Raw genomic sequence first — 26231 nt, 5'->3', positions numbered from 1 at the left:
CACAGCAGGGGTGGAGGCTGCCCGCTGACTGCTATGCCCTGTCTGTGATGACTTTAGTGGGCGTCTTCTGGAGGGCCGAGACTTGGAGGGCTCCAGCCTGCTTTCGGGGCCCTGCTGTGTGGCAGTGGCACCCTCCTCGGCCTGTGGAGCTGGAGCTGCTGAGGTCATAGGAAGAGGGGATGGGCCGGACACTCCCGGAGTCACCTCGATGGATGGCCCCGGAGTGTGCACCTGCTGGCCTTCCTCCCTATGGGTGCCCAAGGGCCCCAGGCTGACTCCGTGAGAAGGGGTAGCTGGAGTGAGATTGAGCTGCCTGGCACCCCTCTCGCGTACACACTGTTGGAGGTCAACTATGGCATCAGTGATGGAGTTGACCCCGCGCAGCAGTGCAGAAGCGATGTCCTGGACCAAGGTCTCTATGGCGGCTGCCATCCTACCACTGTTGACCTCGGTGCATTTTATCTGTCTGCTATCGCACCTAGTGCAAACCTGGGACAATTCCACCCACTGTCTCAAGTTCCATTATGTCTTCTTCCTTACAGTTTCTATTCCCTTCTCTCAGTTACCACTCTGTCTCTTTCCCCACCTGTGTCCTCTCCCTTAGTTCACATCTCACCTCCATCGGCTTCAGTTTACCACCTGTCTCTTTCTTGATTAAGAAGGGGAAAATAGAGTACGAGAGTAAGCTTGCAGGGAACATAAAAACTGACTATAAAAGCTTCCATAGGTATGTGAAGAGAAAAAGATTGGTGAAGACAAATGTAGGTCCCTTACAGTCAGAAACAGGGGAATTTATAATGGGGAACAAAGAAATGGCTGACCAACTAAATACGTACTTCACAAAGGAGGACACTAATAACATTCCAGAAATGTTGGGGAACACAGGGTTTAGTGAGAGGGAGGAACTGAAAGAAATCAGTATTAGTAGGGAAAAGGTGTTGGGGAAATTGATGAGATTGAAGGCCGATAAATCCCCAGGGCCTGATAATCTACATCCCAGAGTACTTAAGGAAGTGGCCCTAGAAATAGTGGATGTGTTGGTGCTCATCTTCCGATATTCTATAGACTCTGGAACAGTTCCTACAGGTTGTAGGGTAGCTAATGTAACCCCACTATTTAAAAAGGGAGGTAGAAAGAAAACAGGGAATTATAGACCAGTCAGCCTGACGTCAGTAGTGGGGAAAATCCTAGAGTCCATTATAAAAGATTTAATAGCTGAGCACTTGGAAAACAGTGGCAGAATCGGACAGAATCAGCATGGATTTACGAAATGGAAATCATGCTTGACAAATCTATTGGAATTTAGAGAGGATGCAGAGATGCTTTAGTGTGATTTGGACAAGCTGAGTGAGAGGGCAAATGAATGGCAGATGCAGTATAATGTGGATAAATGTGAGGTTATCCATTTTGGTAGCAAAAACAGGAAGGCAGATTATTATCTGAATGGCTATAAATTAAGAGAGGGGAATGTGCAACGAGACCTGGGTGTCCTTGTGCACCAGTCACTGAAGGTAAGCATGCAGGTGCAGCAGGCAGTAAAGAAGGCAAATAGTATGTTGGCCTTCATAGCCAGAGGATTCGAGTACAGGAACAGGGATGTCTTGCTGCAATTGTACAGGACCTTGGTGAGACCACACTTGGAATATTATGTGCAGTTTTGGTCTCTCTGTCTGAGGAAGGATGTTCTTGCTATAGAGGGAGTGCAGCAAAGGTTTACCCAACAGATTCCTGGGGTGGCGGGACTGACATATGAGGAGAGATTGAGTCGATTAGGATTATATTAGCTGGAGTTCAGAAGAATGAGGGGGGATCTCATAGAAACCTATAAAATTTTAACAGGACTAGACGGGGTAGATGCAGGAAGGATGTTCCCGATGGTGGGGGAGTCCAGAACCAGGGGTCATAGCCTAAGGATATAGGGTAGACCATTTAGGACCGAGAGGAGGAGAAATTTCTTCACCCAGAGAGTGGTGAGCCTGTGGAATTCATTACCACAGAAAGTAGTTGAGACCAAAACATTGTATGTTTTCAAGAAGGAGTTAGATATAGGCTCTTAGGGCGAAAGGGATCAATGGGTATGGGGAGAAAGCAGGAGCAGGCTATTGAGTTGGATGATCAGCCATGATCATAATGAATGGTGGAGCAGGCTCCAAGGGCCGAATGGCCTACTCCTGCTCCACATTATACTGCATCTGCCATGCATTTTCCCACTCACTCAGCTTGTCGAAATCACACTGAAGCTTCTCTGCATCCTCCTCACAGCTCACTCTCCCACCCAGCTTTGTGTCATCTGCAAATATGGAGATATTACACTTAATTCCCTCATCTAAATCATTAATATATATTGTGAATAACTGGGATCCCAGCACCGATCCCTGCAATCCCATGTGCTGTAATTTTACATGCCAATCTCTTATGTGGGACTTTGTCAAAAGCCTTCTGAAAGTCCAAATAAACCACATCCACTGGCTCCCCCTCATCAACTCTACTAGTTACATCCTCGAAAAATTCCAGTAGATTTGTCAAGCATGATTTCCCTTTCGTAAATCCATGCTGACTCTGCCTGATTCTGCCACTGTTTTCCAAGTGCTCAGCTATTAAATCTTTTATAATGGACTCTAGAATTTTCCCCACTACCGATGTCAGACTGACTGGTCAATAATTCCCTGTTTTCTCTCTACCTCCCTTTTTAAATAGTGGGGTTACATTAGCTGCCCTCCAATCTGTAGGAACTGTTCCAGAGTCTATAAAATCTCGGAAGATGACCACCAATGTATCCACTATTTCTTGGGCCACTTCCTTAAGTACTCTGGGATGTAGATTATCAGGCCCCGGGGGTTTATCCGCCTTCAATCCCATCAATTTCCCCAACACCATTTCCCTACTAATACTGATTTCTTTCAGTTCCTCCCTCTCACTAAACCCTGTGTTCCCCAACATTTCTGGTATATTATTAGTGTCCTACTTTGTGAAGACAGAACCAAAGTATGTATTTAGTTGGTCAGCCATTTCTTTGTTCCCCATTATAAATTCCCCTGTTTCTGACTGTAAGGGACCTACATTTGTCTTCACCAATCTTTTTCTCTTCACATACCTATGGAAGCTTTTACAGTCAGTTTTTATGTTCCCTGCAAGCTTACTCTCGTACTCTATTTTCCCCTTCTTAATCAATCCCTTGGTCCTCCTTTGCTTAATTAGAAACAGGATGTTACAAACGACTGAGTTTTGGTTGAGTTGCTGGCTCAGGATTTCCTCTTTTTGCGTTTTCTCTCTGCCTCTGACATGCGCTTGCTTTTGAAGGCAACTACACGATTTTTTATTTCATTGCACCAGGTGCAGAAATCCTGTGGAAGCTTCTCCCAGGCCTCCAAGTTGATATCGAAATTCCTAAGTGAAGCCTTCAGAGTGCCCTTGTAGTGCTTCCTTTGACCACCATGACCGCACACCCCAGACTCAAGCTCTTCACTTTGGTAAGCAAGTGTCAGGCCATCTGGCTATGTGACTGGCCCAACTCAGCTGTGACTGTCTCAATATGGCATGCCAGCTTGGGCATCTCCGATATGTTGTCCTGAAGGCAGCTCTACTGAGTACTGAGCGACAGACCAACCTGTTCTTCAGTACTCCACAACTGGCTGCACTGTGGCTGCTTCACCCATGCCAGACCAGCAATCATTGAAACCAGTGAGAATTTCACCTCTCCTGCTCACACATTGCTATTAGAAACCCCATAAAAAGTTACCCCATGTTCAATAAGGTGTAACTGGGTTCTTAACAACCAAGTGATTAAATTTGATGAATAACAGGACTACTGAACCTAAAAAATGATTCTACATTTGCAGAGTGCTGTCACAAAATTAAACTAATTTAAAAAAAATTATTTTGAAGAGTTTTTTCCAGAATATTTTAGCTTTAACATGGGGTATGTTTTTGGCCCAATCTTTACTTTGTTCTATGTGAACATTTTTTAAAGTTATCTTATGTAATTGCTTTTTTGTGTGTCTGTAAAAATCCTTTAATGTGACTGCTTGCACGGAAGCTTAACAGTGTGAGTAAGTCATCGCCTGACTCCCCAAAGCCTGTTGACCATCTACAAGGCACAAGTCAGGAGTGTGATGGAATACTCTCCATTTTCCTGAATCAGTGCAGCTCCAACAGCACCTAAGGATCTCAAAACCATCCAGGACAAAGCAAACTGCACCCCATCCACTCCCTTAAACATTCACTCTCTCCACCACCAACGCACGGTGGCAGCAGCATGTACCGTCTACAAGATGCACTGCAGCAACTTACCAAGTGACTTCGACAGCACCCTCCAAACCCACGATCTCTACCACCTAGAAGGATAAGGGCAGCAGATGCATGGGAACACCACTACCTGCAAGTTCCCCTCCAAGCCACACACCATCCTGACTTGGAACTATAACACTGTTCCTTCACTATCACTGGGTCAAAATCCTGGAACTCCTTTCCTAACAGCACTGTGGATGTACCTACACCACATGAACTGTGGTGGTTCAAGACGGCAGCTCACCACCACCTTCTTAAAGGCAATTAGGGGTGGGCAATAATTGTTGGCCTAGCCAGTGTCTCCCACATCCCTTGAAATAATTTTTTTAAATGCCCAGTAAAGAACACTGCAATCAGTCACAGTACTGCTGCACAGCCACAGAGGTAAAATTCTTGCCAGACATTGCTGGACCTCCCAGCGAGACTTACGCAGATGTCAGAAGTGAGCAGCATTGTTTCGCCACTGACTGTAAACTCCAGGCCAACATATTCAACGGTATGCTTTTAATAATATGCTTTTAATGGGATGCTCTTAATTCATCACCTTAAAGTTATCCCACTAAGATAAATGCAAAATACTGCGGATGCTGGAAATCTAGAACAAAAACAAAAATACCTGGAAAAACTCAGCAGGTCTGACAGCATCTGTGGAGAGGGACACAGTTCTGAAGGGTCATCCAGACTCGAAACGTCAACTGTGTCCCTCTCCACAGATGCTGTCAGACCTGCTGAGTTTTTCCAGGTATTTTTGTTTTTGTTTTAAAGTTATCCCACTTCACTGAAAATGGTTATGGTCACCGTAAAATGCTGAAAATTTTTCAAAACAGATTTGAACTTCCAGTTACTAGCTGAAAAAAATGAAGATTTCACATTTAAAACTTTTACTGTAACAAATGACTAAAAGCACCGTTGACTAAATACTATTTTGTTTTTGTAGGTGTCATGCCTGTACAGGCATGTAGATATTAAACATTTTTAAAAACTGTATTCCTTTTGAAATGGACCCTAATCTACAGTTAAGATGGCTGCCAAGAGGGTCAGGTGACCTTTTGCAACTTCAACAAACTTAACAAGTTTCCGAAAAGTTCCGAATTGAATCATAACGAGTACGGTCTCCCCCTTGAATGGGCATGCCTAAATAGCAGTAGAATTTCACACTTGCTATTGTTGAAGTTTATTCCAAAACACAGAGACAATAGACTCCCAGAATCTATGACTCCAGGTTTGTGATGTAATAAAGGAAAGCTATCAAGTCCAGTTATCCACAGGTGAAATGCATAAGAGCACCAATTACCCCCTATTGTGTATCAAGGGCTGTTAATCATGTGATTGAAGCTGTTCTTTAATACTGAAAATATTTTATTCCAAAACCCAGAAGAGGCCTGGACAGTCTGCAGACCAACATCAACTTTACCACAGCTGCAGAGAACATAGGAACATAAGAAATAGGAACAGGAGTAGACCATTCTAGCCTGCTCTAACATTCAATAAGATCATGGCTGATCTTCTTGTGTTTTGAGTTCCACATTCCTATCTAACCTCAATAACCTTTGAGTCCCTTGCCTAACAAGAATCTACCTCGGCCTTAAAAATATTCAATGACCCCACCTCCACTACCTTCTGAGGCAGAGAATTCCAAAGTTGCACAACCCTCAGAAAAAATTTCTTCTCATCTTTGTCCTAAAAGGGCAATCCCTAATTTTAAAACAGTGCCCCCTAGTTCACCCACAAGAGGAAACATCCTTTCGACATCCAGCTTGTCAAGGCCGTTCAGGATCATGTACACTTCAATCAAATCACCCCTCACTCTTCTAAACTCCAGTGGAAACAAGCCCAGTCTGTCTAACCTTTCCTCATAAGACAACCTACTCATTCCAGGTATCAATCTAATAAACTCCTTTGAACCGCCTCCAATGCATTTACATCCTTCCTTAAATAAGGAGATCAAAACTGCATACAGTATTCGAGGTACGGTCTCACCAATGCCCTGTATAATTGAAGCATAACATCCTTACTTTTATGTTCAATCCCTCTCGTACTAAAGGATAGCATTGCATTACCCTTCTTAATTACTTGCTGTACCTGCATATTAACTTTTTGTGACTCATGCACTAGAACCTAGATCCCTCTGCACCTCAGGATTATGCAGCCATTCTCCATTTAAGTAATACTCTGCTTTTTTGTTCTTCCTGCCAAAGTGAGCAACTTCACATTTTCTCACAGAAAGACTGTGCCATTTTGCCTTTCAAAAAGTATGAGGCTTTAAGATATTTTAAAAAGCCTCCTCCATCCTGTTTCTGAAAAGGTCTAAGTTAACCTGTAAAGAAATTGGACCACCAGTTACAACAGCCATCAGTGCCTGCCCTACATGACCTGTTGAACAGTCTTGCCTTCAAAGGAACCTTGCACTTAATCCAGATATAACCTCATCTGAATTTACCTGAACTGCAATTCCAGAGTGGGAAAAGCTCCCTTCTTCACTGGACTCTCAGACAACTGAACTGCTAATTATTCTGTTTGGATTTAATATTTGTAGAAGCGCACCACTTTCTTTAACTGTACCTTTTTTGGGTGTGTGATGTGCGACTGACGTAGCATTAGATTTTCCGGGGTCAGCGTGTAAATAAACAATCCTTCTTGTTTAAAATCATTAAAAGTCTGCTGCTGGTGACCTTTGAATTGACAGCACACTAATGGAGATTTGGGAATGCACACATTACTATTTTCAAATATAAACTGCATTGATTACAGACAGAAGGGAAGGGAATTGGGATTTCAGTTCATCTCTCTCCCCTTTCCCTAACATAGACAGCTTATACTTTTAAGCTACCGAGAGGAACATTCCCTTTGTATATTTCACACACATCACACTCTCTATGGGATTACAGTCCTTACAGCACAGTCCACAGTTGATCTCAGCTTCCAATGGGTTTCCATATCCCCGTTTCACCAAGTAGTAGCTTTGAGTGACCGTCTCCAGGCGTTTTCCTCAGTTTTCGGAGTTTCTTTAATCAACCACCAGCATTAAAGCTTGTTCTGATGATTCTTCCTATCCCGGCCATGCCAATACAAATCTCCCGGAATCCTTAGATAGCTGCAGGATGTGACCCTCGACTTGGGACTGTCTCTCTCCCACATTGGGCTGTCGTAGCCCGCAAAGCCAAGAGCTTCTTCTCTCTGTTGACCACATAGAACTACTGTGTGTCTGAGATATTCATTGATTTGTAGGGGTCTGCAACCTGATCTCAAAAAAATTGTCTTCCTCTGCCCTCTTCCCCATGGCAATGTGAAACACATTAAGCATTTCTGCCGAGATAAACGGTAATTAGCTATTCTTGATCCTAACTCCCTTTCATCTTGGAAGTAAATGGACAGTTTACAACAACTGCTTATAACCCGATACCTACACCACCTTTCTGGGACTTTAGGAAACTCAATCTACTCATTGTAAACTCAGACTGCTGCCATTATCTCCAAGCGCATGTGTCTTGCGCCGCCTTCTCAGTAAAACAATCTATGCTTTCCTTTGATTTCTAACAATTAACCACCCAGATTTACTGACAGGAAGTCTTCAGAACAGGTCACATGATCACCTTCATTTACCCTAAAATTTAATGCTACAGTCCCAAAATATAACGATCTTATACACTTCTTAATTGTACCAAGACACCACAGACTACAATCTAAACAGCACCAGCTTCAGAATATAAAATGTTATCTTGTCCTTGACTTATCACGACTCCAGAGCAGTCATTTATTTTAATGACTGTGCTCTGGACAGAGTTAGATCTGTTCGTGTCTTATATGGGAGTGTCTCCTTCTTTCCTTGATGTGATCCTGTGAGGAACAAAAGTTAAAATACTGGCGTCTCCCAGATCATGATAACTTATAATGTGTTTATGTCTACTCAGTGTGGCTCACAAAAAGAACTCAGGTTGTTGAGAGTATTATGTCAATTATTAGAGAGCTATAAAAAGGGTTTATTACAAAAGAGCCTGACACCATCGACTTAAAATATTCTTTCCAAACACAAAAAATGTGGGAAAATAAAATTTCTAGGTGTTTTTCAATAGTTTGTGATCATCTATGTGATATTAAAAGTGATACATTTGTCAACTTTTTCCATGCTAAATTCTCATGTACACATTTATAACGTGAACATTCCATGAAAACTTGTCACAATGTAACTGTATGCTCCTGCCAATGGAGGCAGTACTGCTATTGGAGGGAAGCTAGAATTAAACCATTACAAATTTACATAAGCAGTCTCCATTATAAATGTAGACTTATGAATGGAAATATAAAAAGGAGGAATATACAGGTCGAGTATCTGTTATCAGAAATCCTCTGAGCTGATAAAGTATCGGATTTCGGGTAATTTTGGTTTTCGGATACCACATACGGGACTAGGCCTATTTACATTACAATAACCTAAGCCTAGGCTAGCTACAGTCTGAAGTAGAGAAGTTAAGCAGCAAACAGAAAATAATAAAAGATAAAGAAAAGCTGGCAACACCCAGTTTAAGTGTCCCTGGCACTCACATTGGAACTGGTGGTGCTCTTATGTGAAAGCATGTCTTTTGCGAAATACATGAATTGTTTCAGGGAAATCACTTTGTATTGTACACAGCAGTTTCTGCTTTTCCATTATTAGATGAATGCTTACTGACAGATTAGGGAGCCTTTGAACTTTTATAACAAACGTCATTCCATTTAACTTCTCCATACAGCAACCTGTTCAAGCTCGTGTTTCAATTTTAATTGGTCAGTGAGGTTCATGTCGGCTTTGGTCAGGGACTTCCTGCGCTAAACTCAATGAGGTTCAAAAAAAAGTGTGGGTTTTCGGATTTACCAATAATGGATACTCGACCTGTATAACTTTATAATGCGGATTGAATTACATCAGCATGCTTTGGCTCAATTGAACTAATTCCCTGCTGCGACATGTAAAACAACATTTGGTGTTGACACTGTGCACAATTCCAGGAGGGATTAACTAGGAACACATGAGAAGTCTCACATATAGCGTGTGCTTCATGTAAACATTCCACTTATTTCCTACTGTAGTTTAAGTGTCCTTTGACAGACTGTGAGCAACGCCATGGGAAATCTGCTGGGACAGTGCAAAACCTCTCCACCCTTAAGATTTTATAGAGATTCTAATGAGCAAAGGCCCCAACATGTGTCATATGCTTCACACTTTGCTGAAATTCCAGTGGCAATATAAGTATTGCCCATTTAAAGTGCATTCCAATAGCATGTTTTTAGTTTAGCACCATTTGTAAATAATGGAATTTGCCCGAATAGCGTTGCCTCCATTTTGTTTTAGAGTGGTTACTGCACGTCACTGTCATTTTGCACGCCACCTTTCTTGACCCCCTTGCGCCCTCCCGCTTGCCACCCCTCTCTCAAACCCCTCGCTCTCTCTTGCCATCTCTCTCAACCCCTTTGCTTCTGCCGGCTCATTGCTCCTTTCCCAGTTCCCTTGCTCCTGCCTGCTCGCTGCCTCTATTAACCCCTCACTCCCTCCTGTTTGCTGTCCCTCTTGAGCCCGTTGCTCCCTCCCGCTGACCACACCTTTCCCAGCCCCCTCTCTCCTTCCTGCTCACCGCTCCCCCCAGTCTCCTCAGTCCCTCCTACTCACCACCTCTCTCGACCTCCTTGCTCCCTCCTGTTTGCCGCCTCTCAACCCCCTCGTTCCCTCTTCCTCGCTGCTGCCCTCTCCCGACTCCCGCACTTGCCACTTCCCTCTCCTGACCCTCCCACTTGCCACTTCCTTCTCCTGATCCCCTCACTACCTCCCGCTCAATTCCTCCCACTTGCTGCCTATCTTTCGACCCCTCGCTGCTTCCTGCACGTCACCTCACTCAGGGACCTTGAGATGGCAATTGGGAAGGAGTGAGTGAGGCAGTGAGCAGGAGAGTCAGACAGGGAATTAGTGAGAGAGGCAGCGGGAGGAAGTGAGGGGGCCAGGAGCAGGAAGTGGCAAGCAGAAAGCAGTGAGGGGGAGACAAGGAACAGCGAGCAGGAGATAAGTATAACGAGTAGTGTGCTAGCAAGAGTAATAAGTAGAAAGCGGATTTATGGACCAGTTGGGTTCAAGGCAGCCAACAGGTTTTAAAAGTAAAAATTACAGGTCAGTAATGTAACCCATCCTAATTACATGGTTTCTTATGGAAAAGTGATTTTTGTTTAGCATGCCATTTTTAGGAACTCATTAAGATTGCGAAATAATGGATAGCTGTAACAAGGGATAACTGTACTGCCCAAGTTTTGGGGCAAACTCCATGTTAAGGACAACAACGGGAACGCAAAAACAAAAAAATGTCAAAGGCACAGTGAACATAGTTAACTCCTGATAATCAGCCTCAGGGAAGATATGTGGCTCTTCAACAGAATTTTTCAGGAAACTCAAGTCCCCTATATTTTGAAGCAAACCAGAACAGCATTCCTCAACAACATAAATCAACGATTGCCCTCTTGCCACTTTGTTCTCCTGACCCCCTCCAACTCAACCCTTCCCTCTTCCAACCCTCCCACTCTCCGTTTCCCTCTCTTGGCTCCCTCACTCTTTCCGGTTCAATTACTCCACTTGTCGCCTATTTCTCAACCCTCTTGCTCCATCCCACTCACCGCGTCCTCTCTCAACCCCCTGGTTCCCTCCAGCTTGCAGCCCCTCTCCCAACCCCCTCACTCTCTCCTGCATGCCGCTTCTCTTGACCCCCTTCCCCTGCTTGCTGCCCAATTCCCTGCCCCCTCCCGACCCTCCCACTGGCCGCCTCCCTACCCTTGGCCCCCTCATCACTTCCCGCTTGCCGCCCATCTCTCAACCTCTTGTTGCTTCCCATACACCTCTTCACCCAGGGCTCTGGAGAGGGGCTGCAAGGGGAAAGGAGCGAGGCAGTGAACAGGAGAATCAAGAGAGGGAAGCAACGAGAGGGGCAGTGAGCAGGAGTGAGCAAGTAAGTCAGGAGCAGGAAGTGGCAAACAGTGAGGCGAAGGCAGGTGATATTCTGCGTTAGCTATTTGCCATCTCATGAAAATTCTGTCCACTGAAGCTGGTTCTTTTGTCAAGCTGAAGTGCAAAAAAAGTGTTTTACTTTAGGACAGAAAAGTTTATCTGGTAGGAACATAATAGGGGTTTTCAGAATAATGACAGGTTTTGAGAGAATAAGGGGTGATGGTAACTGTGTGCCGAATTAGTCAGGTATGATCTGTTCCTTTTGGCCTATTGAAAATAAGTTTATTTACAGGAGTTTAAACTCTGTTTCTCTGCTGAATCTTTGACTTACCAATAAAGCTTCTTAAAGAGGACTGTTAAGGAGTGCCTTCATCGAGAATTCAGAACCAAATTATAAACTCTTTTCAGTTAAATACATTTACTACCTGATGGTGGGCTTGAACCCATGACCCTGAAATTAAGAGTTTCATGCCCTACCGACTGAGCTAGCGCTGGCAGAAGACCTGTATAACAACCTCCAATATCCAACCTCCCCCCATTGCAACCTTTTCCCTTCTAGTGTTGATGCTCCTGTTGAAGGAACCTTTAAATGCACCTTTAATCTACCTGTAGGTTAAAATCAAACTGCCTCATTTTTCCACCTCTAACTTTTCTCCCAGGACATCAAATCTGTAGAATTCCTAACTTCCCTCAGTCTTCCCCTCCTCCTAAAATCCTCAGGTTTTAGTAAACAAGTCTAGCATCACAATCACAGCTTCCTGATTATCATTTTTGCCAAACTTGCAGACATCAGGCCTCAAAAAACTTGCATTACCAATGAACAATCTGCCAATATGTAGCCTCCCTTCCAACGACATTCAATTTCATCAGCTCAAACATGACAACCTACCAATGTTTTTAAGAGAAATGTGGCAGAAATATTTACACTAAAAAAAATGTTGATAATTAATTACCTTAAGACTGGTCTGGAACCTGGAGTCCTAAGACCATATGTCCATATGTATTCTCAAAGCTCCGAGTTTTAGTCCTTTTGTGCTTCTATTTCTTCTATGTTGGCTTGTCCGGTTTGATTTTTCTGGGCCTGGAGATTTGGAAAGGGCTGTTCTTAACACTGCTGCTTCACTGGCGGACAAATCCTAAATCAGAATACCGAGATCTCAGCAACTGAAATTTGTTTTCATGCAAAAAAGGTCAACAGCAGCAAAGGCTTTAAATTGTCCAGGATTCAACTGAGGGGATACTAAACCACAGCAATGATATTAGACTCAATGCTCAGGATATCCTCTGGGGAGGGGAATAACCCACCCCCTCAGCAAGCTCCCAGTGGGCACAGGTTTGATAAGGTGGCCCCAGGTAGCAGCCGAACTACAAGAAAAGCGGATAAACTGGGCTCCAAGAACACCAAAACAAAATCAGCAAACCAGCAGGAAACTGAGCAGCAACGTTACAGAGTGAGGGCCGAAGTTGGTTTAAAGTGCTCGCTGTCCCTCTCCGCAGGTATTGACAGGCAGCTAGAGTGAGAGCGAGCGACACTTTACGCCATTGAGCCCCCCACCCACCCCAACGACAGGCAGAGAGAGCCGGAGCCGCAGTGGAAGCGGATTAAGAGCGCCGGATGGCTCTGTCTGCTGGGCTGCTCAGCTGTGTGTGTGTATATGTGTGAGAGAGAGAGAGAGAGAGAGAGCTCTTCATCCTCAGACAGCCTACAACCAACACTCTGCCACCACGTCATTGCCAGGAAAACATAACTTAAAAACCAGCCCAACATCAACAAACTACACGTGCAACTTTCGATTCCGAAATATAAGACTAAACGTCACCCCACCTTCGCAGGCAGCCCTTGCATTTCATAAAATCTGAAAAACTGGGTGTAAGGTTTCACTTTCCGATCCTGCACCGAAACCGTGTGCGGAAGCACCAGGGCGAAACCGCTCAGCGTGTTAGTAAATAAAAACCCGCACATTGGAAATCGGCACCGAGACTGTCAGTTATGTTAAAATCACACAAAGTTCTTCTCCCGACCGGAGATTTTCAGGAAAAATGTGCTCTTCAAACTAAAAATATACATCCGCCCAATCAAGGAGAGAGAAAAATTTTCTTCGGCCTATCACAATTACTTGCATTTATCTAGCGCGTTTAAGCTTAGTAAAATGTCCCAAGCAACTGATAGCAGCAAAAGCTTCTACAAGTATATATAAGGAAAGAGAGTACCTAAATCGAATGTTGGTCCCTTGGAGGACGAGACTGGGGAGTTAATAGTGGAGAGCGCAGAAATGGCAGTGACGCTTAATCAATATTTTGCCTCAGTTTTCATGGTGGAGGACACGAGCACCACCCCAATAGTAACAGGTAGCTCAAAGGATAAAGAGGAGGAAGAACAATCACATCACTAGAGAAAAAGTACTGAGCAAACTATTGGGATTAAAGGGTGACAAGTGCCCAGGACCTGATGGCCTACATCCCAGGGTCTTAAAGGAGGTGGCAGCGGATTTTGTGGATGCATTAGCTATAATATTCCAATATTCCCTGGATTCTGGAAAGGTTCCAGTGGATTGGGAAAATGCTAATATAATGCCCTTATTCAAAAAAAGGGGGGGGGAGGCAGAAAGTAGGAAACCATAGACCAGTTATTTTAACGTCTGTCGTTGGGAAATTGTTGGAAGCCATTATTAAGGAAGTAGTAATGGGGCATTTGGAAAGTTAAAATGCAATCCATCAGAGTCAGCATGGTTTTATGAAGAGTAAATCATGTTTGACTAATTTGCTAAAGTTCTTTGAAGATGTGACAAGCAAAGTGGATAATGGGGATCCTGTAGATGTAGTATATCTGGACTTCCAAAAGGCCTTTGATAAGGCACACAAAAGGTTAATACACAAGATCACTTAGAGTTAGGGGTAAGATATTAGCTTGGATAGAGGATTGGCTAACCAACAGAAAGCAGGGTGTCGGGATAAATGGGTCTTTTTCTGGACGGCAAGCTGTAACCAGTGGGGTATCACAGGGTTCGGTCCTTGGGCCCCCAACTATTTACAATCTATATTAATGACTTGGATTCAGGGATAGAAGGTACTATAGCTAAATTTACAGATGACACCAAAATAGGTGGGAAAGTAAGTTGCAATGAAGAAATAAGAAATTCACAAATGGATATGGGCAGGTTAGGTGAATGGGACAAAATTTGGCAGATGAGTTTACCACGGATAAGTGTGAGGTTATCCATTTTGGTCAGAAGAATAAAAAGGCGACTTATTATTTAAATGGAGAAAAATTTCAAAATGCTTCAGTGCGGAGGGATCTGGGTGTCCTCGTGCATGAATCGCTGGAAGCTAGTATGCAGGTACAGCAGGTAATAAGGAAGGCAAATGGAATTATGGCATTTATTGTTATTATTTCATTCCCAGGAATGAAAGGCTTAACATATGAGGAACCTTTGAGGACTCTGGGTCTATACTCGATGGAGTTTAGAAGGATATGGGGGGATCTGATTGAAACTTACAGAATATTGAAAGGCCTGGATAGAGTGGACGTGGGGAAGATGTTTCCATTAGTAGGAGAGACTAGGACCCGAGGGCACAGCTTCAGAGTAAAGGGAAGACCTTTTAGAACAGAGATGAGGAGAAACTTCTTTAGCCAGAGAGTGGTGAATCTATGGAATTCATTGCCACAGAAGGCTGTGGAGGCCAGGTCATTGAGTGTATTTAAGACCAAGATAGATAGGTTCTTGATTGGTAAGGGGATCAAAGGTTATGGGGAGCAGGCGAGAGAATGGGGTTGAGAAACTTATCAACCATGATTGAATGGCAGAGTAGACTCGATGGGCCGAATGGCATAATTTCTGCTCCTCTGTCTTATGGTCTTATGGAATAGAGTATAAAAATAGGGAAGTGTTGTTGCAATTGTACAAGGCATCAGTGAGACTGCACCTGGAATACTGTGCAGTGTTGGTCCCCTTACTTGAGGAAGGATGTCGTTGCACTGGAGGCGGTTCAGAGGAGATTTACTAGATTGATTCCAGAGTTGCAGGGCTTGTCTTATGAGGAGAGATTGAGCAGTTTAGGCCTATACTCGCTAGAGTTTAGAAGGATGAGAGGAGATCTAATTGAGGTATATAAGATGCTAAAGGGGATAGACAAAGTAGACGTGGAGCGGATGTTTCCCCTTCTGGGGCATTCTAGAATGAGAGGCCATAGTTTTAGGCTAAGGGGTGGTAGATTTAAATCAGAGATGAGGAGGAATTACTTTTCTCAAAGGGTGGTGAATCTATGGAATTCACTACCTCAGAGTGCAGTAGATGCCGGGACGCTGAATAAATTTGAGGAGGAGATAGACAGATTTTTAATTAGGAATGGGTTGAAAGGGTATGGGGAGAGGGCGGGAAATTGGAGTTGAGGCCGAATGAGATCAGCCATGAATGGCGGGGCAGGCTCGAGGGGCTGAATTGCCTACTCCTGCTCCTAGTTCTTAAGTTCTCAGGAGGTATATGGATTTAAATTTGACGCCGAGCCACACAAGGAAATATTACAAGTCACAAAAGGCTTGGTCAAAGAGACATGTTTTAAGGAACATCTTAGAATGGCAAAGAGCTTTAAGAGGGAACTCTAAGTCGAGGGAAGTGAAAGCACAGCCACCAATTATCTCCTCTTTTTGAATAACTTTGGGTGTAATTTCATTAAAAGTTAATTCTGACGCAAAATGTGTTTGGCTTTTACCTGGAGATAGAATGTGACACATTTACACTATAACTGAAGCACATTGAGACCACGGTTCTAAGCGGGGCGGGGGGATGGAGGGGTTCTGGGATTTCACTCAGTGAGGATGAAGGAACTGTTGATACATTTTCAAGCCAGGAGGAAGCCAGACTGTAGCATTAAATTTAGGGTAAATGAAGTTGATTCATGTATAACTTGGAGAGGAACTTGGCTTTGAATCGTGAAGTATGTCTTTGAGGCCTTATCTAACTTTGTACTCTAGTCACAATAATCATTATTTACAAATATAAATCTAGTACATATTCCAGAGTGGTTCCAGAAGAGTACATCGCAAAAAGAATGCAAAAGTTGGGAATTTGGTGCAAGTGGAACTCTCAGATAAGAAATAGGGTAGTACAAAACTGAAATTAGTTTCGCTTTTTCATTTAGCCAAGAACTTTAAAAACAGTAAACAAAACTTTGCAGGAATTGTCTGTTGGTGGCAGTTAACTGTGAATCAGTTTAACTCATGATTTAAGTGCCAATTACTGTGAGCAGAAAGTTAAGTGTGTTGCTGTAATTTAAGTGTGCTCAAAAAGATGTATAAAAGTATAAAATCAGCTTAACACACAGGGTATTGCAGACCAAAGGGTAAAAGTTAGGGATTTGGTTCTGAAGGGTCATATTCAACTTAAAACATGAATTCTGGGCGGAATCCCGGCCGTGATGGTGGGTTTTCACGCCATATTGTCCCAAACCCTGCACATTACTTATGCATTCCCGGGAAACATGGCGGTTCCATGGTGGGTGGGCTCTCATTAGCACACCACACCAACATCTTGCCGCTTCATCACGCCAAGCGCCAAATCTGAAGTCCAGCCACGTGCAAAAATTTCAGTGCTTCCAGCCCACAACTACTGCAGGGAAAATGTCCACGAAAGACAAAAAGACTACAGACCCCAGATAGGTCACTAGAATGCCATTTGGATGCATGGAGGCCTGCCGTGATGTCCTCGACTCCTGCTCTGGCCAGGTGGGCAGCGGCATCACCAATCCAGTGTGGCAGGTGGTGGCAGCGGTGGTCAGTGCCAATGCTGCACAGAAGAGGTTGGCCATCCAATGCAGACAGAGGATGAATGATCTCATCCATGCTGCGAGCGTATGGCCACCAATTCATCACTCTAAACTCACTCACTCAAGCCCATCACACATTCACTGGCATCTCACTCACTGCCAGCTCAAGGGACACCACCACCCATTCTCACACACATGCCCTCATCTCCTCTGGAGACTGTCTCCTCAGCCCTCACCAACTTGAGGCCACTTGCACAGATCAACATGTGCCTCCACACATACCCTAGGTTACACACCTTCCCCAGTACAGCTCTCATCTTGCAGCCTCTTGCCTTGCCTGTGGCCACTTCTCCCCCTTCCCCAAACAAGCCCTTGCCCTGCAGCCATTGAAAAGTCATCCACATATGGTTAATCTGGTTGGTAGAGACCTACCCATGAGCACCCCCCTCTAAAAGTGATGTGGTGCTGTCTGTGAAGCCTGGCGCTGATGACAGCAAGTGATGACCAAAGCAAGGTAGGCAAACAAACCTTGAAGTCCTGAGCAAAGTGCAGCCGCCAGGTACATGTCACTTATGTGCCGTAGTGAAACACATAGGCACGTTTTCCCGCTGACGTGGGTGGATAATCAAACAGGGGAATGAGTCTGGCGGGCTGGCCTTATAATGATATGCTGATATATTACAATGAGGTTCCTGACATCCGATGGCAGGAAACATGGCTCGCCATTGGTGGGTGATCACAAACTAGTTTTACGCCGTCGTAAAACCGATCGCACCATCTTGTCGATTCACGCCATCAAACATGCCCGACGCCAGCGGGCACGGAAAATCCCGGCCTCTGTGTTTCTCACCCCAGAGATGCAGACTGACCTGCTTAGCATTTTCAGCACTTTGTTTTTATTTCCGATTTCCAGCATCCGCTGTATTTTCCTTTTATTAAAGGGAACAAAGTGATGCTTTTTGCATGCAATACACGTTGTGGTTTGTATTACAGGTAAATAATATGTCTACCTTTAAGTTAAACTAGATCAAATAGTTACTTAAAGACAAACTATAAGCTAAGTGGTTAACAGTGAGGTTGAGTGTCTTGGGCTACAGGAAGATACAGACGGGATAGTCAAATGGGCAGATAAGTGGCAGATGGAAGTGGCAGATGGAATTTAACCCTGAAAAGTGTTAGGTGATACACTTTGGAAGGAGTAATTTGACAAGGAAGTATTCAATGAATGGCATGACACTAGGAAGTTCTGAGGAACGAAGGGACCTTGGCATGTGTGTCCATAGATCTCTTCAGGCGGAGGGGCACGTTAGCGGGGTGGTGAAAAAGGCATATGGGACACTTGCCTTTATCAATCGAGGCATAGATTACAAAAGTAGGGAGGTCATGTTAGAGTTGTATAGAACCTTGGTGAGGCCAGAGGTAGAGTACTGTGTGCAGTTCTGGTCGGAAGGATTATAGGAAGGATGTGATTACACTGGAGGGGGTGCAGAGGAGATTCACCAGGATGTTGCCTGAGATGAAACATTTAAGTCATGAAGAGAGGTTGGATAGACTTGGGTTGTTTTCATTGGAGCAGAGAAGACTGAGGGGCAACCTCATCGAGGTGTACAAGATTATGAGGGGCATGGACAGGGAGCAGCTGTTCCCCTTAGTTGAAGGGTCAGTCACAAGGGGACATAAGTTCAAGGTGAGGGGCAGGAGGTTTAGGGGGGATGTGAGGAAAAACTTTTTTACCCAGAGGGTGGTGACAGTCTGGAATGCACTGCCTGGGAGGGTGGTGGAGGCGGGTTGCCTCACATCCTTTAAAAAGTACCTGGATGAGCACTTGGCACGTCATAACATTCAAGGCTATGGGCCAAGTGCTGGTAAATGGGATTAGGTACGTAGGTCAGGTGTTTCTCACATGTCGGTGCAGACTCGATGGGCCGAAGGGCCTCTTCTGCACTGTGAGATTCTGTGATTCTGTAAGTTGATTTAATATAGACAATCAAATTAAATAAATAATAATTACTTAGGGTGCCAATGCATGTGGTGTGCTTCAACTGTAGCATCTGGGAGTCTGTGGTCAGAAGCTAGGAATCCGGCTGTGAGTAACTTACCTCCTGCCTCCCCCAAAGCCTGTCCACCATCTACAATGCACAAGTCAGGAGTGTGATGGAATACTGTCCATCTGCCTGGATGAATGCAGCTCCCACAACACTCAAGAAGCTTGACACCACCCAGGATAAAGCAGCCCACTTGATTGGCAGTGCATCCACAAACATTCACTCACCCCACCACTGACACACAGTGGCAGCAGTGTGTACCATCTACAAGATACACTGCAGGAACTCACCAAGGCTCCTTAGACAGCACCTCCCAAACCCATGACCGCTACCATCTCAAAGGACAAGGGCAGCAGACACATGGGAACACCACCACCTGGAAGTTCCCCTCCAAGCCACTCACCATCCTGACTTGGAAATACATCGCCATTCCTTCACTGTCACTGGGTCAAAATCCTGGAACTCCCTCCCTAACAGCACTGTGGGTACACCACATGGACTGCAGTGGTTCAAGAAGGCAGCTCACCATCACCCTCTCAAGGGCAATTAGGGATGGGAAATAAATGCTGGCCTAGCCAGAGATGCCCACATCCCGTGAAAGAATTTTAAAAAGCATCGCAGTCCCAGACAACCACATCTGCAGTAAATGTTAGCATTCTGCAGAACCTCAGCTCAAAGTTGTTGTCCTGGAGCCTGAGATGCAGATATATTGGGTGGTGGGAAGTACCTAGAGCCTTTTATCCAGGAGACAGTCACAACCCTTAGATTAGGAAGTGGTGCAAGTCTGGTTAGTGGCCAGAGACAGGAAGGTATGACTGCAAGTTATGCAAGTAAAGGGTACCCCACTTACAGTGGTAGACAAGCCTTGGCCTTTACCCTTATCCAGCAGCAGGGTAGGGAAATAGGGGGGTGCAGGCGAGTCCTTGAGAGTAGGGAGCCAGCTGTGGGACCCCCTTCGCTTCTGATGCTGCTGGCTCAGACCCCACCACTCAACAATCGCAGGACAACGCCATCAACCTTGCCACGCCCGACATATGCGTAGAAACAACATCCGCTGTGGAAATCCGGGACAAAATGTGTCCTGCCAGGCCGAACCTAGGACGCAGAACAAGAGGCCAAATTACAGGACGGACCCAGAAAATCCTGGACAGTTGGTCGCCCTGCCCTAATCCAACAGATACAAGGTTCTTGCTGCCTGAGTAGGCGAAGGCAAAGTCTGCAGAATGGGTGAGCAATCTGTTATGGCACCACGGTATAGGAGGCCATTCAAGTCGGTGGAATGAAAAGGAAGTAGCTGTGGTAAAGAACAGTGCAGTCAGGGGAGATAAACTGTTCTGCAGATCTGAGACCGGGAGTTCTAAAAAGTGTGTTGCCTGCTCGGTGCCATGGTTAAAGGACATCTCCCTGAAACTGGTAAAGAACTCAATGGAGAGGGAAGATCTGGTTATCCACATATGGATCAACACCAATAGGCAGAACCAGGACTGAGACAAAATGAGTTTGAGGAGCTAGGGTCCAAATTAAAAGCAGAAATTTGAAGATTCTCTGGATTACTACCAGAGCCATGCGTGAACTGGCATAGGGTCAAACAGATCAGAGAGTGTATGGTTCAAAGAGTGATGTGGGGGATAGGGTTTTAATTCATGGGTCACAGGCACCTGTACTGGGGAAAGAGGGAGCACTTCTGTTGAGAGAGGCTTCACTTAAGCCAAGTGGGATCAGTGTCCTGTTGAATCCAATAACTAGGGCTGTTGATCGGCCTTAAACTAAAAAAGGAGCTTGGTGAGGGAGAGTTCAGGTTAGTGAAAATTTATAAATCTAAGCAGAAAAGTCAAGGCCACAATGTAGTGTACCATTCTAGGTAAAGATAAGCAGAGTATGAAAGGAAAAGACAAAAATTGGAGTGGTAATAGTGTATTAGTAAATAAGGTCAAATCAGGGGAAAAAATTGTAAAATTAAAGGTTTTTTATTCGAATGTGGGAAGCATTCGGAACTAGATAGATAAATAAATTGTACAAATAGAGCTAAATGGGTTTGTCCTCATAGCCTTTCTACAGAAACATGGTTGCATGATGATCAACATTGAAAACAAAGTGTTCTGGTATTTGAAGTTCAAAAAGACAAGCAAAATGGAGAGATAATAAACGATTACATAAGAAGTGAGAAAGGATCTTGGTTCAGAAGGTCAGGAAGTAGAGTCAGCATGGGTGGAGATAAGAATTAACAAGGGTAAGAAAGCGTTGGTAGGAGTAATGTTCAGCAGCATATTCATCAAGAAATAAGTGGAGCCTAAAACAAAGGCAATGTAATAATTGTTGGGCACTTTAATCTTCATGCAGAGTGTACAAATCAAATGGGCAAATGGAATCTGGAGGATAAGACCCTGGGATGCATTCGAGACAGTTTTCTAGAACAATATGTTGTGGAACCAAGCAGGGAAGAGGCTATTTTAGATCTTATCTTGAGTAATGAGAGGATTAATTAGTAATCTTTTATTAAAGGATCCTTTTGGGAAGGAACGAGCCGAATATGATAGAATTTTACATTGAGTTTGAGAGTGACATACATTAAGTCCAAAACTAGAGTACTGAACTGAAATAAAGCCATTCACTTAGGTGTCAGGAGCGATTAGATTGAAAGGTATGAAGCTAGATGAACAATGATAAACATTTTGAAGAAATATTTCAAAATTCTCAACAAATCTGCATTTCACTGAGAAATAAAAAATCATGGGGAAAAGTGATCCATCCATAGCCAACTAAAGAGGCTAAGGATAGATTAAAAGAAGCAGCTGTGATTTTGCCAAGAAAAACAGTAGACCTGAGGGTTGGGGAAGTTTTAGAAATCAGCAAAGAATGGCCAAAAAATAATCAATAGAGGGAAGAAATAGAGCAAGAGTAAACTAGCCGTAAATATAAAACGGAGAGAGTAGATAAAGTAAACATGGGTCCCTTAAAGGTTGAGACAGGGAAAAATTATAATGTAGGACAAAGAAATAGCAGAGACGTTAAACCCTGACCTCACAATGGGAGAGAGAAAAATTATGCCAGAAATAGTGATGAACCAAGAGTCCAATGAGAATGAAGAAATTAAAGTAAATATTAGTAAAGAAAAAATCTACTGAAGAAATTAATGGGACTGAAAGCCAACAAATCTCCTGAAACTCTTTCGAGTTATCAACAGTCACAGATTGCAACTCTTTCGAGTACAATCACAGTTCTTGGTTTCCGGGAGTGGGACATGAACCCACAACCCTCTGATTCAAAGGCGAGGGTGCTATGAACTGAGCCAAAGCTGACACCTCCCAAATCTCCTGAACCTGAACCCTACCTCATAGGGTTCTAAAAGAAGTGATTACAGTGATAGTGGATTCACTGATTGTGATCTTTCAAAATTTCCTAGATTGTCGAATTGCCCCAGCGGATTGGAAGGTAGCAAATATAACACTGCTGTTCAAGAAAGGAGGGAGAAAGAAAACAAGGAGCTACAGGTCAGTTTACCAGACACCGGTTGTAGGGAAAACACCAGAATTCACTATTAAGGTAGGGATAACCAGGCACTTAGGAAATCATAATAATGACTAGGCTTTGTCAATATGGATTTTTTATGAAAGGGAAATTGTGTTTGGTTAATCTATTAGAATTTTTTGAGTAAATATAAAGGGGAAGCAGTATATTTGTATTTTCAAACACGTTTAGTAAAGTGCCACATGAAAGGTTGTTGCACAAGATAAGGGTTCATAAGTTAGGGGTAACATGTTATCATGGATAGAATATTGGTTAAAAGGACAGAAAACAGAGAGTAGGAATGAAAGTGTTATTTTCAGATTGGCAGGTTATTACTAGTGGGATGCTGAAAGGATCAGTGCCGGGGCCTCAGCTATTTACAATCCATACTAGTGACTAGGATGAAGGGACTGAGTGTATTGTCATGGAGTCAGAGACATTATGGCACAGGAGAAGGAAGTTCAACCCATCAAGTGCATGTCAGAACTCTGTAGAGGAATCCAGTCAATTCCATTTCCCAGCTCCACCCCCATAACCCTGCAAGCAGATTTACTTTTGAAACCATTGATCGTCTCCACTCTTACCAACCTCATAGGCTGAGTTTTTAAAAAAATTCTTCCTAACAACTCCCCTCCATCTCTTGCACAATACCTTAAATATGTGCTCCCAAGCCCTTGTATGATCAGTTAATGGGAACATCTTTTCTTTGTCCACCTTTATCGAAACGTGTCATAATCTTGTACACCTATCAAATCTCCTCTCAATTTAGTAAAAGGTTGTTGACTATATCAAACTAGATAGGAAAGTGGGGAGAACACAAAGGGCAGAATTTTCCATTTCTGAAGCTAAGTGCCATAGCGGGCGAGTTCCGTGGCATGTTTCCCCTGGTTGGAACGACAGGAAATCACTCCCGATTCCAAGCTTGGAAGCTCATTGATTATGCACAGGCGAGTATTTCTCCAAGTCACTGGCGGGTTGGGAACTGATTTGTCTGCCCTGCCATTATCTGACAGGATTGACTCCAAGTGCCATATGTCACCTTCAAGGCCACTGGCAGGGGATAGCCACCCGCTCCACGGGGCATTAGTTCCTCATGATGAATGTGGCAGATGTGATCCACTGGAGCTCGGGACAAGCACAGATGAGCGTGGCATTGTCTCTCACTCATCTGCAAATAGGAGAGCCTTCTTCGGCACACCCTTGGCCTAGCAAGTCGCCTCCGTGCTCTGGGTCTATCCCCTGATCCTCATGATCTTACTCTGGCTGCCCTGCACCCTGGATCTCAGATGGGGCCTCCTCCTGAAGCTGCGCTCAGCATCGCCTCTCCCTTCTCCTCCATTCTATTAGAATCCTCAAAAAGGAAGCATTCAGCCCTAGATCCATAATTGTTTTATCTTCTCTTTAAAATGATAGATTGAATAGATTAATGAGTAATTGGTGAACATAGTGAAGTTCACAATCTTGAACCAATAGCAACTGTCATGGTCTATAGTGGCTTTTGCCCTATTAGTCTTGTCGCTGATGCAGCCTTGTATCTGAGGTGCTAACAGACACATCGAGGTCACCAAGATGCCATTCCTGAGACTTAACAACTGAATCCTACAGAGTTTGGAGAAGATTTGAATGACATGATGTGCGACCTGACCTAGCTCAGTGTTCCAATCTCAGACCTGACATCCTGATTAACAATAGGTTGCTCATGATTAATGACTGGATGCTCTTTGGCCCATTATGAATGCCAGTTCTGGAAAGCAAATGAAAGTCTTGCATTGATGGGATGCCATATATTCAACACCTGTGCCTTCTTAATGGTTGCCTGCAATTCCAAATTTCACATTCCTGTGTGTTAATGTTGAAATGCAGTGACTGTGATGTTAAGTCAATGACTCATACATTTTCCTGTTCTAGTGTGGCAAAAGCCATGGGTTCCAATGGCTAGCTTCTTAAGAAGGTCTTCCTCCTTTCTCTCAGCTCTGACTCAATTTTAATCTTGTGGCACCAACAAGTTAGAGGGCCCCCCCACTAAAGGGCCCCTTAGTCCAGCAGTGTGCCCCTCCCACATGGCCTTGGACTATCCCCATCCCCGTGCAGATTCGCTTCTATTTTCGAGTTAAAGCTGCACCATTAGAGTGCAAGATGGTGGTTCTCTGCTATTACTTCGAGATCAGCTTCGACGCTCTCTCTCACTGTCCGCATCTCAGATATTTACCTGGAGCCTCACGACATGAAGGTAGAGCTACCTCCTGTTATTCCCAGCCTTCCCCAGTAATACTAGATCCCATTGTCATTGTGGTCAACATTCTTACCCTCCACCCCGAGCTCATCACTGATGAGGTGCCCATGCAACATGTGGACCCCATCCCTATCCATCTAGAGGCTGTGCATGGTCACCTACAGAAAGCTTCACACAACCCCCCTTTATTATGTTTTTCCCAAATACAGGCTGCAGATGCCTCCCATAACCATTACCATCCCATCTGCAGCCCAGTACAGAGACAAGCCAATGGACACGGACTGTGAAAACATCCTGTAAACCAAACTGTGCATTATCCCAATAAGCACACAGCCCTTGCCCTGCCTGGTGCAGGAGTACAACATATGTGCCATGCATAGGCCTGGAGCATGGCCTGCTGCACCCTATGACTGTCTCAACTCTCTCACTCCTAACTGTGAGGTCTACAGAGCCCCAGGACTGTCTCTAACCTCTGACTCCTGACTGTGAGTCCAAGGAGTGTCTCTGTTCTCTCACCCGACCTGCTGGCCCCAGACCAAGACTTGACTTTCAATGAATTCCACATTGCCCTCGTGACTGAACACTACACTGTCTCCCTTCCCACCCCCCATTTCATGAGTCTCAGTGCGATCCATCCTTCTTGTGCCACACTAACATACACACACCCTTTCCTATTCCAGAGTGTGCATGCATCCCTTCCCATTCATACATGTGGCATCCCATCCATCCTCTTGTGTACCTGCATTTCCGCTTCCCTCGTCAGGCTCCAGCTTCCCATCTCTTGGTCTCCCCTCTGCCATCCATTGTTCCCCCTCCCCCGCAACCGCTTGCAATGCCTTCCAGCCCCTTTGCCCCCATGTGTTCCCCTCCCCCCCAACCCCTTGCAATGCCTACCTGCCCCTTTGCCCCGTGTGTCTGTTATCCTTCCCCCACACCTCTGCCACCACCCCCCCCCACCCCCCCAGCCCCCTCCGTCAAAATGCTGGTCTTTATCTGAGTGTTCAACTCTGCCCGAGTACCGCTGTACAGTGCTGTCCTTCAGGACAACGGAGGCACCCATCAGGAGCAGACCAACCCTACACCCCCCTCCCCGGTTGCAATACTGGTCTCTGCCTGAATGTTCAGCCCTGCCTGAGTACCACTGCACAGTGATGTCCTTCTGGATTACTGAAGCACCCACCAGGAGGAGAACAAACCTACAACCCCAGCAATGTGGCATTCCACTGGCAGCACAATGAGACCGGTGCAACGCTGTGGCAGGTAGACCATGAATGTTGCACTCACCATGAAGTTGAGAGTAAAGTGAGGTCTGAGGGCTGAACGCCACTTTTTCAAACATGATTCAGACCGGCGTGATGCAGGATTGGAAGGCAGTACGTGATTCCGGAGAGCAGCAAACTTAATGGGCATTCATGAGATGGTAATGAATGCAAAT

General features: G+C 44.6%; 1 protein-coding gene across 2 annotated transcripts in view; it reads right to left on the bottom strand.

Moving 5' to 3' along the window:
- The window catches only part of LOC144679580 (TPR and ankyrin repeat-containing protein 1-like), a 135978-nt gene extending 109766 nt beyond the window's left edge, over positions 1–26212 (bottom strand). The window contains exons 1-2 of one of the 2 annotated variants that reach the window (XM_078540099.1): positions 26081–26212; positions 12202–12384 (exon numbers count right to left, since the gene is read on the bottom strand). Coding sequence is in view for 1 of the 2 variants with exons in the window: in XM_078540098.1 (XP_078396224.1) it covers positions 7183–7224 (42 nt within the window). In the remaining variant the exon portion in view is untranslated. Of the gene's footprint in view, positions 1–7182; positions 7360–12201; positions 12385–26080 lie in introns of those variants that run through there. The other variant, XM_078540098.1, reaches the window with a different exon arrangement.
- Between the last annotated feature and the right edge of the window lie 19 nt (positions 26213–26231).

The sequence above is a fragment of the Cetorhinus maximus genome, chromosome 4, assembly GCF_964194155.1.
Source record: "Cetorhinus maximus chromosome 4, sCetMax3.hap1.1, whole genome shotgun sequence".
Lineage (NCBI taxonomy): Eukaryota > Metazoa > Chordata > Chondrichthyes > Lamniformes > Cetorhinidae > Cetorhinus > Cetorhinus maximus.
This window is presented reverse-complemented; position numbering and strand designations above follow the sequence as displayed.